This window comes from Microtus pennsylvanicus, chromosome 19, assembly GCF_037038515.1.
Source record: "Microtus pennsylvanicus isolate mMicPen1 chromosome 19, mMicPen1.hap1, whole genome shotgun sequence".
NCBI classification, from domain to species: domain Eukaryota; kingdom Metazoa; phylum Chordata; class Mammalia; order Rodentia; family Cricetidae; genus Microtus; species Microtus pennsylvanicus.
The window spans coordinates 36,319,638-36,334,827 of NC_134597.1; the positions used below are offsets into that span (position 1 = coordinate 36,319,638).

General features: G+C 37.9%; 1 protein-coding gene across 1 annotated transcript; it reads left to right on the forward strand.

Annotated features, from left to right (window-relative positions):
* Positions 1–2,075: 2,075 nt before the first annotated feature.
* On the forward strand, positions 2,076–3,008 carry LOC142838176 (olfactory receptor 2A14-like). The gene has a single exon (XM_075953525.1). The coding sequence runs from the start codon at positions 2,076–2,078 to the stop codon at positions 3,006–3,008; it is 933 nt and encodes a 310-aa protein (XP_075809640.1).
* Positions 3,009–15,190: the final 12,182 nt, after the last annotated feature.

Below are 15,190 nucleotides of genomic sequence, written 5' to 3' on the forward strand. Positions count from 1 at the left end.
GGAGAAGGTCGGGCACTCAGGGGCATGAGTTAATGTTTTGATGAAATACAAATTTCATGACTTTGTTTACAGTTCAAATAAGCAAAGATCATAACTAAAAATACTTCCCACTGATGGTCCTGTAACAAGGAGCCATGGTATTCACACAATCAGTAAACCTATAAAATTTATATTTCGAAAACATTATGAAATTTATGTTTTCTGGAAAGCAATAGGCTACAGATAATTTTGAGAAGCTTATATTTTAGCACCTGCAATTTCATTTTAGAGTACACCCTCAGGAAATCATCAACTGGAGAAACATCTATGTATGCAATAAACATGAGAGAAAAATAAACCAAGAATTTCTGAAAATGTCAAGTAAGTTGTGAAATAAAATATACCACCTTCATGCACTTATACTGTTAGATACAATTTAATATTCCTTTCTGTGTGTATTTTATTTATATATATTTTTAATAAATGAAAATTTTACTCTGCTAAGTGAAAGTGATAGCTAAAATGCTTATATATTTCTGTTATATTTCCACTCTAGGGTTTATACATATCTGAGTGTGTATATCTATATTTTTCTATAAACATTTAGATAATTTTAGTATAATCATTAGATTTTTAAATTAATTTAAAATTTAAATTAGCATATTCATGAAAACAGCCAATAAGGGACAAAAGAAGTCATGACTTTGTTAAGTATCTTTGCTATCTATCCCTTTCATGTCCCTTGTTTCTCACTGATGGCTAAACAAGCCTCAGAACTTCACAGAGAGCTCTCAAGAAACATCAACCACCAGTTCCATTTTATCCCCCTCTGATCTTCTTAGGATGCTTTGAACCTGCACAAAATTGTTGACACGGCAACAGCTGAAGAGGAAGAAAGTAATCAGGAACTCTCATGATACTCTTATGCTGTCAAAGCTGTTATAATGTCATTTTCCTCTAAATTTATATATTTACTATGCGTATGTAAGAGTGTGTACATGCACACATGTGTGGATGTGTAATGGTGCAAGTTTGGATCAGAATGAAAACATTGAGTTGGGTTCTCTACTTCCACCATGTGGTCCCTGGGCGTGGAACTCAGACTTCAGGCTTGGTGGAAAGTGCTTTTAGCCACTGAGCCATCTCACTGCCTCCAGCAATATCTTATTAACAAAAAATTCTGTTGTAATGGAAATTAAGCTCAGCTCTGAGACTTACCACTACATAGCACAATAAAATGGGTGAATCAGAATGCAGTCATAAAAGATCAATAATATTTACTGCAAGCTCTGGCAATTCATTTCCTTTTTAAGTTTCTTATTTGTAAACATTGTTGAAATCTCATGTTAAATGATGTTTGAGATAGTTGTCTGGGTCCTCACATGTAATCAAGGAATTCTTTGAATTATACACAAAGCTCAGTATCGAGCACAGAAGAGATAAAGGAAATTATTAGATCTAGAGCCAGTAGACTATCCACAGTTGCCAGAGAGTCCTCTCTGGGAGCACTAGCAAACTACTGGAAAGACAGGTCATACCTGATTTTGATAAAACTAGAAAAATGATAATTTGCTTTAAAATTTCATATCTGAATTGCATGAGTAGAAAACATGAGAGAAGGGGATTGTTTTTGTGGGCATGCCCATGAAGAACCAAGGGTAAGAATCACTTGGTACACTGCCTAAAAATGCAACCTAACAATGGAACCCTAATCACCTTACTCTTCAAGCTATATAAATGACCAAAACAGTCAGGAAAGGGAGTGAGAACACAGGAATCCTCCAGAATAGCACATGTGTACATATATGTATATGTGTCTTCTAATACAAGATACATTAAAATAGAACCTATTGGGTTAACACTTGGTTACACATAGGACATGTGTGTGTACGTTTTCCTATTATTCCATCAGCACATCAATATTTGTAGTCAAACTACATTACGTCTTGCAAAGTATCAGAAGATAAATCTTAGGAAATCCCTCTTCAGTGGTACATTTTTTAATTTGCTCCCTGTATGTCATTAACTGTGTTGTAACTTTGCTTCACAGTTCTTACCTTTTTATCTTGAACGAGTCTTGTCTTTGCCACGAGAGGATGGGAGGCAATGAGACATGGATCACAGAGCTTACCCTGCTGGGATTCCAAGTTGATCCCACTTTGGATTACTTCCTCTTTGGGATTTTTTCAGTCTTTTATACCTTCACCCTGTTGGGGAATGGGATCATTCTTGTAATAATATCTGTGGCCCCAAGGCTACACACGCCCATGTATTTCTTCCTCTCACACCTTGCCATCCTTGACATGTCCTATGCTTCTAACAATGTCCCCAAGATGCTATCTAACCTTGTAACCCAGAAAAAAACCATCTCCTTTGTTCCATGTATCATGCAGACATTCTTGTATTTGGCCTTTGCAGCAACAGAGTGCTTGATTTTGGTGGCAATGTCTTATGACCGGTTTGTGGCCATCTGCCACCCTTTACACTACACTGTCATCATGAGCTGGAGAGTGTGCACTGCCCTGGCTGCTGCTTCCTGGGGCTTTAGTTTACTGCTGGATATGGTTCATTTGGTTCTCCTGCTGAGGCTTCCCTTCTGTGGACCCCATGAAATCAATCACTTCTTCTGTGAAATCCTGTCTGTGCTCAAGCTGGCCTGTGCTGACACAATGCTCAACCAAGTCGTCATCTTTGCCACTTGTGTGTTCATCTTAGTGGGACCCTTATGCTTAGTGCTGGTCTCCTACACACGCATATTGATGACCATTCTAAGAATCCAGTCAGGGGAGGGTCGCAGAAAGGCCTTCTCCACCTGCTCCTCCCACCTCTGTGTGGTCGGGCTCTTCTTTGGCAGTGCCATCGTCATGTACATGGCCCCCAAGTCTCAGAACCCAGAGACACAGCAGAAGATCCTTTCTCTGTTTTACAGCCTTTTCAACCCCATGCTGAACCCCCTGATCTACAGCCTGAGGAACGCTGAGGTCAAGGGTGCTCTGCAAAGGATTCTGTGGAAGATGAGGCATGTGTGAGAAACATCCTGGAGATGTCAAGTTTGGTACCTGTCATTTTCTTTGCCGTTGCTAGAATACATGTTACTTTTCAATGGAATATTATGTACTTTCATTTAAAACCAAGAACATGTAAAACTAAAGACAGTGGAAAAGTAGATGAATGCCTTCATTCCTTACTACAAATCCAGCCACAGAAAAAGCACAGAATAAAATCATGTCGAATAATGCCTACTTTTTTAATATTAGACTTCTTTAAAATTACAAATACATCATCAAGAAATGGAACATGAGGCTCTAGACCAAATGGTAAGTTTCATACCAGTTTTTGTCTGTTTTTGAAACAGAATGGAGCTGTGTGGAGCAAGCTGACACTTACAGTCATCATCCTGCCTCTGCCTCTACAGTAAGGAGCTAAGATTTCAACACCCTGCCCATCAAACACTACCTAGGATACTAAAAGCTTTCAGATGAATAATAATAAAAAATTAACTTACAAAAGCAGAGCAATAAAGTTGAACTGAATTCTCAATATAAACATGGTAGTTGATAACAGAAGGATTGGTGTTCATCATCACTAGTCAACAAGAAAAGTATGAATTACATCACCATGATAAACCATTTCATACCCAGCAAAGTGTTTACACATGTTAATGGTTTATTCGTCATGAGAACGATCAGAAACATAACTTCAATAGCTGGAAAGTGATCCCTACTAATAGATAATAAATACTGAAAATGAGTTAACCTATTAAATACACAAAAGCACATTTTGACCTTAAACTGTGGGTCACAACTCCACCTGGAGGCGTTCAACTGAATGTGTGGCTGAAAAGAAATTGGCAGCAATAGGAGGTTTTTGCATCACTGAAGCTGTGGTTCTGAACACACAGAGTGTGCGTATGCCACCACATCAAACAATTCCAGTAAAAGCTCCCTGAATTCTCAGATCTGAGACTACAGTACATCATGAGCTCCAGCGTTTCCACCTTACAATAGTTTCAGTTCTTACAGAAATTATCATCTAAATAGAGAAAACAAAGACTTCTAATACTTTTCTTCTCTCATCACTCAGTATCAAATTAGTATAACTTTTAATTTTATTATGTTAGATTAATGGAGCTTAAAAGTTGCTATTTGAGTTGCTGGCTTGTGTTTTATAAAAAAAATAGTTACACAAATTTTGACTTGAAATTAGAGAAGAATTTCTAACTGTTAATATGATGGTTCTAAACATATTTCTGCCAGTATTTTTCATATTAATGCAAAGCTACATTCTCACTAAGGCCAACTGTAAAATCAAAATACTGTTCAACTTTTGAAAAATGTTGAAGAGTTCTATGTCCTGTGGGATCAAATACCCCAAGATTCAATTCTTTACGTAAAAAGAGAATTTATATTATTAGTTGCCAATTTTAGTTCTGACTTTAATAAAATTATCAGGCAATGGTGGTACATGTTTTAATCCCAGTACTCGGGAGGCAGAGGCAGGTGGATCCTGTGAGTTCTAGGCCAACCTGGTCTACAAAACTAATTCTAGGACAGCCTGCTACACAGAGAAACCCTGTCTCCAAAAAAAAAGGTAAAATCATATGTTTCCCTCAAAATTGTTTTCAAATAAATTTCTTTATGATTGCTTCTAAGTACATGTTTAGTACTGAAGCTGTTTTATAGACCTATTCATCTGGGGTCACAGAAAATTTCTTGAAATGAAGAATCACAGTGGGAAAAGTTTAAGGAGCCTAGCTCTAGACCAATTCAAGTTTTCTATAAGTAAACAAGGAAAATATTTGAGTTTGAGGACGATACTCTGGTTTCTCTTTAGATCGTGTACATCTTTTGCCTTTTACTTGAGTTTGAGGATGGTTTAACTTGTCATCATCCACCTCTGGCAGAGGCACCCATAGTTAGTATGTGTGTGGATGGGTAAGCATAAATTCTAATAAAACCTTGTTTACATAGCAAATAGCTGATCTAGTGGGTCACAGGGATAAACTTCAGTGAACCCCTGGTTTTAGAATCTAGTCTAGTCCCTCTTAGTACATGAGACAGTGCATCACTTGGGAGGACAAAAGGAAATCAGGGTCATTAAGAGTGGATAAAGGCTCAACTATCACTTGGAAGTCACTCTGAACTCATAGTTCTTTCCTCCAGACAACCTCTGAAACTTACAAGGATCCATTGAATTCAACTATTAATTATCTAACCAAATAAATGAACAGCTAATACAATTTAAGTTTTAAATAACAAAGTTGACAGAATTTTATACTTTATCTATTTTGTAATGTTAAGGCTTTGCAATGTTTTTCTTACTAATCTTTTTGAGACTCATTATATTTAACCAGGGTCATCTCTATGACCATGAGCAGGTAACTATACCAATGGGGATATATATGACAATGCTGACTACTCTTCCCCTATAACCTTTCAGTAGCCAATAGTTCAACAGGGATAGATAGGTCCTCATGAGCCCCTCCCCCATCTATAACTGGCTCCTGACAGGTCTGATCTTGCCCAGGCTCAGCACAGGGAGCTACAGCTGTTGTGACTTCATGACTGCAATGGCTGTACCATGCCCAAAACACAGAATTTCATCTCTCTCCTCCCTATATTCCAGCTCTTATACTTTTTACAATCCTTTTTCTGTAATATTCCTTGAGCCTTAAGAAGACGGTATGTCTCTTTTTCTCAGTACCTTAAGCAGCCAAGGATTTCTCCATTCATAACTTAATGTAAAAACGAAAGTTTTTCTGATTGTGAGTGAAGGAAACTTTTTGTCTATAGGTACAAAAATGGATGCCAGAATAACTAAACATACGGTATTAAATTCTCTTTTAAGGCCTATGACCTTGACAGTCACCGTTTTTTGACCAAGTTTTCAGTACCAGGCTAAAGGCATCTCCTGCAGATCAGAAACGAGGTGGTTGTCTCATAGCAATCCTGTCACTCTGTATGAGAAGGGATATCTTTCCTGGTAGGTTGGTATTACGGTTCATGAAGTTCATATTAGATCATTGAAGTCTTTTCTCCAATGCAAAACTAAAACTATATTTAACACATTTTGTGTCCACAGTAGGCTGCTCAAGGTAATTATAGAGTTCTCAAAAGAAGACTTGAAATTTTGTTAATTCCATTTGCTTTATTTGATAAAGGCACAAAATACTATATTTTTTTCTGAGAGATAATAAGTCAATTTTTAAAAATTCATTATAGGAAAGTGTCTTAGGGTTTTGTTACTGTGGAGAGACACTATGACCATGGCAACTTATAAAACAGAGCATTTAACTGGGGCTGACTTACAGTTCAGAGGCTTAGTCTATTATCACTGTGGCTGCAAGAATGGTGGCATGCAGTCAGACAAGCAGCTAGAGAATGTTCTGAGAATAACACATCTTGATCCACAGGCAGCAGGATATGAATGTCACACTAGATATGACTTGAGCATTTGAAACCTCAAAGCCCATGCCCTTAGTGATGTACTGTCGGAGGAGGGTGTTTGTTCATCCCGGCCACCCAGAACCAAAATAATCACACAGAAACTCTGTTAATTAAAACACTACTTGGCCCATTAGGTCTAACTTCTCATCGGCTAACTCTTATATCTTTTTTATGACCCATTTTTATTAATATGTATATCACCACAAGGTTGTGACCTACCAACAAAGTTTTAGCACATCTACCACCAACTGCGGATCCATGGTGTCTTCTGATTCTGCTCTTCTTCCTCCCTGCATTCAGTCCAATCCTCTCCACCTACCTATCAGGCCAAGGCAGTTTCTTTATTCATTAACCAATACAAGCAACATATAGACAAAAAGACCTCCTACAACAATGTACTTCCTTCAACAAAACTATACCTACTCCAACAAAGCCCCATCTCCTAATAGTACCACTCCCTATGGGTACTATGGGTAAGCCTATAGGGCACATTTTCTTTCAAGCCACCACAGAATAAGTAACAAGGAAAAATTTGAAAATTAAAAAACAAAAATGTGCCAGTCTTGCTAGGACTGCACCGTGAAACACTAGAGAAAATCACTGAGCACAGTCTTGAATCTTACTAACTTAATTCTAGCAAGCTAGAGTCCAGTAAGAGCAGATCCCATTGCAAATGGCTTTATAAGTGTGATGAACAATTAAGACTTTAATTTTGTGCATGATTGTGTTTTGCTTGAATGTATGTCTGTGCCTACTGTATATTCCTGGTGCCCACAGATGCCAGAAGAAGATCTCAGAGTCTCTGTAACTGGAGTTACAGGAAGTTGAGTATCAGCATGTAGGTTCTTGGAACTGAACCTAGGTCCTCTGGAAGAGCAACGAGTATTCTTAACTGTGGAGACATCACTGTAGCCCATGGATTGGAATTTTGAAGTTAGGGCATTATCAAGGTTAAGAGTGGAGTTTTGTTTATTGCTGTTGTTTTATTTGAAGACTGGAGAAGTATTTTCTTTATTGAAAACCGTAAGTTTGAGTCTCAAGTATTCTTTGTTTAGATACATTTATTTATTTATTTATTTATTTATTTATTTATTTATTTATTTATTTTACATCCCGACTGCAGTTCCCCCCCCTCTTTTCTTCGAAGTCCCTTACCCCATTCCCCTTCTTTTCCCTCCTCCCAATCTATTCCTCCACCCTTTCTGTTTAGGAAAGGACCGGTCTCCCATGAGCATCAACAAAACATAGCATATCGAGTTGCAGAAAGACTAAGCACCTCCTCAAGTATTAAGGCTGGGCAAGGTAACCCAGTAAGAGGAGTAGTCCCAAATGCCTGTAAGAGTAGGAGATGGCCCCTGTTCCCAAGAGTGGGAGTTTTATGGAGGAAACCTGGAAGAAGAAGAGAGTGATTTCAACAAGATCGGTGACCAGACACACTATTAGTTACACTGATTGATTGTAGTCAGAAATAACCCATTGTCTTCCCATGAAATACTTTATCCATGCATTGCAAAAGATGATAGATACAATGTTTATTTCAAGTTGCTTCTCATTCACAGTTTAAGAATGAAATTATGGGTATATGTGTCAGGGTTAAGAACTAGAAATTTTTTTATGAACTTTTGACTTTACTTCTTAATGGGTAGATGAGGTGGTTAGAATAAAAATTGTCCCATAGGCTCATATGTCTGAATGCTTCATCATCAGAGAGTGGTACTATTTGAAAGAATTAGAAGGCTTGAGAGGTGTGGCTTTGTTGAAGCAAATATGTCACTGCGGTTGGGTTTTGAGGTTCAAAACTCTTGCCAAGTCCAGAGTATTGTTATTTGCCTATAGATGAGGATGTAAAAAAAAATTCTCAGCTACTTCTCCAACACCTGACTGCAGACCACCATGCTTCCAGGCATTATGGTAATGGACTAAACCTCTGAAACTATAAGCAATTATCATTTAAAAGCTCTCTTCTCTAAGAGATGACTTGGTCATGATGTATCTTCACAGCAATATAACAGTGACTAAGACAGTAGGCAAGACTCATTTTTATCCACAGATTCTATCTCAAGATTGGAATGAATTCAGAGCTGTTCTGAATGTCAGACACATCCAGATAACAAAAAAAGAGGAAGGTGAGGTAATGTAAGTCTCAAATTAAAGTGGGTTTGAAATTTGAGAAGTATGGGATAGATATTTTGTAATATCTCTTCCACTTTGAGAAATCTATTTCTCTACTGGCATCTTACCAGGCTCCATAATAAGACAGTCATCACTCCAGGTGGCACCAGAGGGGGAGCCACTGATAAAATATGTACTAACAGTTATTAACTCATGGCAAGATTTGCTTTTTTTCTTCTGAACCAGAATCTAGATTCTGACTAATCCCCATTGCCATCTGATCTCAGGCAACCACGTATAACCTGCCCTGGGGGAATAAAAAGCAAAAAGGCATGGGAAATGATGGCATTGGTCCCCAGGCGGCATATTCTTCACTTCTCTCTGGAGTGTGGTGGCTGCATCAGCATCGCAAGGCTCCATTCCCTGAATCATTAATTTTTGTCTGTTGAAGGATCTGGATTCAAAGGGTGATAAGCAAAATCTTCACTTGCAGAAGCAAGTTCATCTCAATAGTCAGAGCTCTGAGCCTTGGTTTCTGCTGACGAGGCTCCTTTAGAAAGAAAGAGCTCACTCAAGTCCTATCTTACTTTCCGGCTTTCCTATTTGGGATTTCTTCTAAGCTTCTGACTACAGTTGAGGAAAAGATTGCAGCATATGCCACTGTAAGTGAATGTGTTTTAGATTTTTTTATTGTTTTGTTTGGGCTTTTGTTTGTTTTTGGGTTTTTTGTTTGTTTTTGTTGTTCGTTGTTTGGGTTTTGAAGTTTTTGGGGTTTTTTGTTTGTTTTTGTTGTTCATTGTTTGGGTTTTGAAGTTTTTGGTTTTCAGAATTTTTTATTTGTTTATTTGTTGGGGTTTTGTTGCCTGAGAGTGAGTGAGAGAAGAGAGGTGGGGTAGAGGTCAGCAAAATACTTGGCTTGAGGTCATAGTGAGGTACCTAGTCCTAGCCAGGGTATGACCGGGGACTTAAGTAGTTCTATAGGATTCCCTGACTGCTCCTTTGTGTCCAGGGTCCCTGTATCCTCCTCAGATCCTTAACCGATACCCCATGACTGCTCGTTCCAGGAAAATGTATAAGAAAGATATTAAACAAGGCTTTGATTTGGTTGGTGAGCCTCAATGATTGTGTAGCACAGGATCCTCTCCTCCCAGATGATATACTGGAATCCTAGAAGTTTGGGGTTTTATGGGTCCTGAACCTCATTTTCCTACATCTGTTCCCTGCTTTCCCTGTGTATCTGTGGGAGCACTATCTCCTCCAAAAGACACACACCACTGTATGAGGGAGATAGGTGGCTTCTTCCTCAGAGAATCCAGTGCCTGTTGGGAGCTCCATTCTATTATGTTCCTCATTTTATCAGAGAAATGATAGATGCATAATATATTCCTTGTGAATTTTGACTCTAGAAGCTACTGTCTAACAATCGATATCAAATCTCTAATAATAGTCAACACATTGAAAATTTAGTTAAATAGTATTGTTGTAATTTAACTCATTTGACCTGAGAGAGAGAAACTCATTTTCATGTTATAATTTTACTTTTTTATTTCTTAAAAAAGAAAACAAACTATATTTTTTCATTTTACAAACCAATTCAAGTTCCGACTCCCTCCTATCTTTCCATCCCCTCCACTTTCACCCCCTCTCACCCCCCCCATCCACTCCTCAAAGAGTAAGTTGCATTGCTTTTGGGAGAAAGTCTAAGGCCCTACTATATCTAGGCTGAGCAAGGTATCCATCCAAAGAGAATGGGTCCCCAAAAAGCCAGTATAAGCAATGGAGATAAATCCTGATTCTACTGCTAGTGGCCCCGCATTCTGTCCCAGCCATACAACTGTCACCCACATTAAGAGGGTCTAGTTTGGTCCTCTGCTGGTTCCTTCCTTGTTTGGCTGGAGTTAGTGAGCTCCCATTAGCTCAGGTAAACTGTTTCAGTAAATGTCCCCATCATAATCTTGACCTCTTTGCTCATATTCTCACTCCTCCCACTCTTCAACTGGACTTTGGGAACTCAGCCCAGTGCTCTGCTGTGGTTCTTTGCCTCTGTTTCCATCAGTTACTAGTTGAAGGTTCTATGGTGATATTTAAGATATTCATCAGTCTGACTACAGGACAAGGCTAGTTCAGACACCCTCTCCTCTATTGCTTAGGGGCTTATCTGGTGTCATCCTTGTGGATTCCTGGGAATTTCTCTAGTGTCAGATTTCTTGCTAGTTCCCTAATGGCTCTCACAATCAAAATATCTCTTTCCTTGCTTTTACCAAAGAGACTCATTTTATCAGGTCACTTTTATTGTATATCCCATCTTCTAGATGGGAGAACTGAGGCAGGAAGTGACACAGAGAAATCACGAAGTAGTATTCACAAAGACAGGACTTGAACTCAGGGAGGTGAGATCTAGCGTCTATGAGTGCTCCCTGCTCATAATTAGTACTAAGCGAATGCTAAAATTTCTCGGTGCATGTAGAGGTTTGACAAACGTCTGCTGCCAAGACTCTAGCTTTAACAGATCCAGGACTCATGTTCTGAGACACTGACTGTAGAAATGCATCGTTTGAGTTAATATTAGTTATCTTAAATATTTCCCTCCCCATTTTCCCAAACTGTTTACTCTCCTGCCAGAATTGTCCTTGTAGTTTTAAATCTGTATATTTTTAATATTGGATTTTGGTCACTCAGTGTATCCTTCAAAGATCTTTGTAATTATAATTTTAATATATAAATATGGAGATAAAAATAAAAGTTAGTGATTTAATAAAAATTTAAGATAAGTTAAAGAAAACTTATGTGCTTGTGGAAGCCTTTGAAATAACAAAGCAATGGCATCGAACTTCCAATTCCAGTCATCTTGATTCTTCCTTCAAACTTGTGATCTCATTAATCCTATTACTGAAAACTAATTTTTATTAACCTCACAATGAGCACCTGTGTAACTGCATTTCTTCTTCAGTCACACTCAGGATCAGGTTTTCTATCATTGCCAAAGTTTTTCTATCAGAGAAGATCACAGAAATGAATGCATGAAGCCTTTTTCTCCCTTTGTTGCTAAAGATGTTATTTAGTAACTATCTATCATTTCAGAGATCTAGTTATTAATCACATCTTTCTTGGAGGAAAATTATTTGTCTTCCTGATATCCTAAACCTAAGATGCAAGTTCATACCAGCAGAGACTAGGTAAGGGTATTTCCACCTTTTGAAATGTTGCTCCACCTTTATTGGCTTTACAGTTGAGTTATTGAGTGTGTGCATGTATTGTGTGTGTGTGTGTGTGTTCAGGGGGCATGGTTCAAGCACTGTGGACTTGTCTTTTCATTGTCTTTGCTACAAAATCTTAAAAGTAGAATTGATGCAGGCCTTACATATGATTTAGATTGGTTCAGATCTGATAAAATTATTTCACTATGAATTTTTTGTGCCCTTATTTATGTCTGACTTTCAGAAATTGCTTATCAAAAATACAACATGTAAGCTCCTAGCCTTTATGTAGTTATACAAAATCATTCATGTATATAAGCCATGAAAGCTGAATTAAACTGTTTGGGAAAATAAACAGGCCTAATTGAGATACCTCTGCCCCAAGATAGGGTCTCACTATGTAGCTCTGGCTCCCCTGGCACTCACTATAAAGATAAAAATGGCCTTTAACTCACAGTGATCTGTCTCCCAAGAGCTAGGATTAAAGTCATGTGCCACTGTGCCCAGATATACACCCAGACAAAAGGGGCCTAATCGGAAGAGAAATAGAGGAGATAAAAAGAGGATTTGGATGGACAATTTGCTCAAACTACATTACACACTTGTATTAAAATGTTCTTTGGAAGCTTAGGACTCTCTACAATGAATATATGCCAATAAAAAGATACATGGAAAACTCTAACGCAGGTTAATCTAATAGTGAACTTGATGAGTCAAACAATGTTATTAGATTGAAAGCTTGCATTTGACTTATGAGCTAAGTGGCTGTGCTTGATGTAGCAGGGACTCAGTTACATCCCAGATAATGAACCTTTGCAGACATCAAATGGCTGTGCCTCTGGAAGGCTCAGGAAGGTCTTATTGGGCTCTTTCAGCTTGGCTCAGCAGGACAGTACCACAATATTACTGCTGTGTGTCTAAAACATTTCCATCCTGCATTCTGTCAGGTTAAACAGATTTACATCTTATGTATCTTCCAAGTAGAACCTAAATATCAATATGTGCTCTCTGTATTCTGCTCATACAAGTCCAAGCACAAATAAACCTGTATGAAGCCAAATGAGTATCAATCTGTTGAAATAAAATCAACTCACTATATGTGACCGACTGCTGGCTATATTGAACAAATTCTTCTTCTGTTCATTGGAGTTCTAACTAAACACCTACACAAGACATTGGGAGTGAACTCAAGATGACTATCACCTTTTAAAAAAGTGATCAAAGTTGTATCAGCACAGAAACTCAAGTTCACAAAGAGAACTAAAGTCCCTTTCACAAGCAACGCCACTGTAGTGAGATCAAATGAGACCATTATCAGGCACATTGGTCAACTTCAGAAACAAAGGCAGGGGGAAATCACAGAGGCAAAACCTGCCCCAGGTCTACAGCAGTGTCTAGACAAAGAAGAGGACTTCACAAACAGACCTGGTGTTCAGGATTCTAGGCTTTTCCAAAGAACACAGACTCCAAAAGTTATGAAAGTGACAGTCTCTGTTGCTCCAGATTTTGCATCTCATCCACTCCTGTTTCTGATATTTTGTTTTTTAACTGGAAAACCTTGGAAGCCACATACCAGATAGGGAACTTAAAATGCATAGGATTGTACATCTTCGACTGACAAAGATCAGGCTTTTTGACCTATGCCAGTTCAGGTCTGTTTTACACTGCTGCCTTCATCAATCATCACTGGGTGTTGCAATCATGTCCAGCTCTGCAGGTGCTGGCACACCTTTAATCCCAGAACTCGGGAGGCAGAGGCAAGTGGATCTCTGTGAGTTTGAGGTCATCCTGGTCTATCAGAGCTAGTTCCAGAACATGCACCAAAGCTACACAAGGAAACCCTGTCTCAAAGAAAACAAAAATAAAAAGATAAAAAAAATCATGTCCAATCCAATTTAAGATCCATTTCTACTGTCAGTCAATAGAAAATCTTGACCATTGTATCTACCAGCATAACTCAGAAAAGACTTTATTCACTGTTATAAAAGTAAATACCATTAAAATTTCCTGTCCATTTTTTCTTCATAAGGGCTAACATTTCCATAATATAGACTTCTTTTTCTCTACTTGAAGCTATCAGTAAATCTCAGATGAGACACTCTCATTAGTTAGTGAGAGTTACTTCTAAAATGAGCTTGAATAATGTGAAACTTTACTTTCACAGTATGCTTTAGATTTTTCCAAAATAGAAATGCTCAATTTTACAGACTAATATTGCAGGTTTATTAGGAAAAAGGGAAAACAACTTATTTAAAAGGCAAGTCCCTATACAATCTTACTCTGTGGAGATAATCAATATAAACAAATGCACATTTTGCTTACAGTGTTGTTTATGGTTTGAAATAAGGTCAAAGGATGAATATAAATGTGCTGGTATTTTAAACTATATGTCACATCATAGGCACCCACATAACGACTATGTGTGGACAATTATATTTCTCTACATTTCCAGGTTTATAATTGGGTCAGAAAGAGTGTTCTGTGGTTAATACATATTTCTCTTGCAAAGGACCCAAGTTTGATTATCAGAACTTAAATTAGGTGACAGACAACTGCTTGTAACTTCAGTTCCAGGGAAGGCAACACAGTCTAACCTCCGTGGGCACCTACACACATGAGTAACAGGTTAACTCATACAGACACACACTTACATAAATAAAATACACAGTTTCTGAGTTTTACTTATCTTTTAATAGCTGTGTATTTCTAGTCAAATAAATGTAATCTACACCCAATTGATGAACATTTTATGTCAATTCCATTTAAAAGAAATAATCATATGCTACAATTAATACCTATAATCTCTTGTCCATGCTGGGCCAGGCACACCGAATTCTTTTTCTTTCTGGAACCCTATAAGTACTTCCTGTTCAGGGAATTTGCCTTCACTGTTCTCTACTGTCCTCAGTATAGTACATGGTGTGCCTATGTTTCTGAGCAGAATATTGAACATTCCCTTCATTTAAGTTCCACTTAAACCTTATTTGAGGTAGAAATTTTCTCATCTCACCTAAAAACCACCATCTATAGACAAACTTGGTAGCATCCACTTGAGTCCCAGCTGCTCAGGAGGCTGAGGTAGGAGCAAGCATCACTTCAACCCAGGATTTGCAGTCAATCTGTGCAACTTAGTGAGCCCAGTTCTTAAAAACAGACCTCTTTAAACAGTATAGATTTCTATGTTTCATCCTACTTGATTTCTTCTTAGTTCTCTTTACACTTGATTATCTTGACAACTTGTTTTTTCTTGGTGATGTGAGAATGGTAATGAACCAGGACTGAACTCCATTTAAATTTGGTGGGGGGAACATATCAAGAGATAGAGGGATCAGGTAGAAATCAACATAAATGTTCTGCTAGTGAGGCTTATTGGAAAACATATCTTTAACAAATATTTTATCCAAATTAAAATGACAACAAATAACCCAACTTCAGCCAAAAATAAGCAAAAAATGA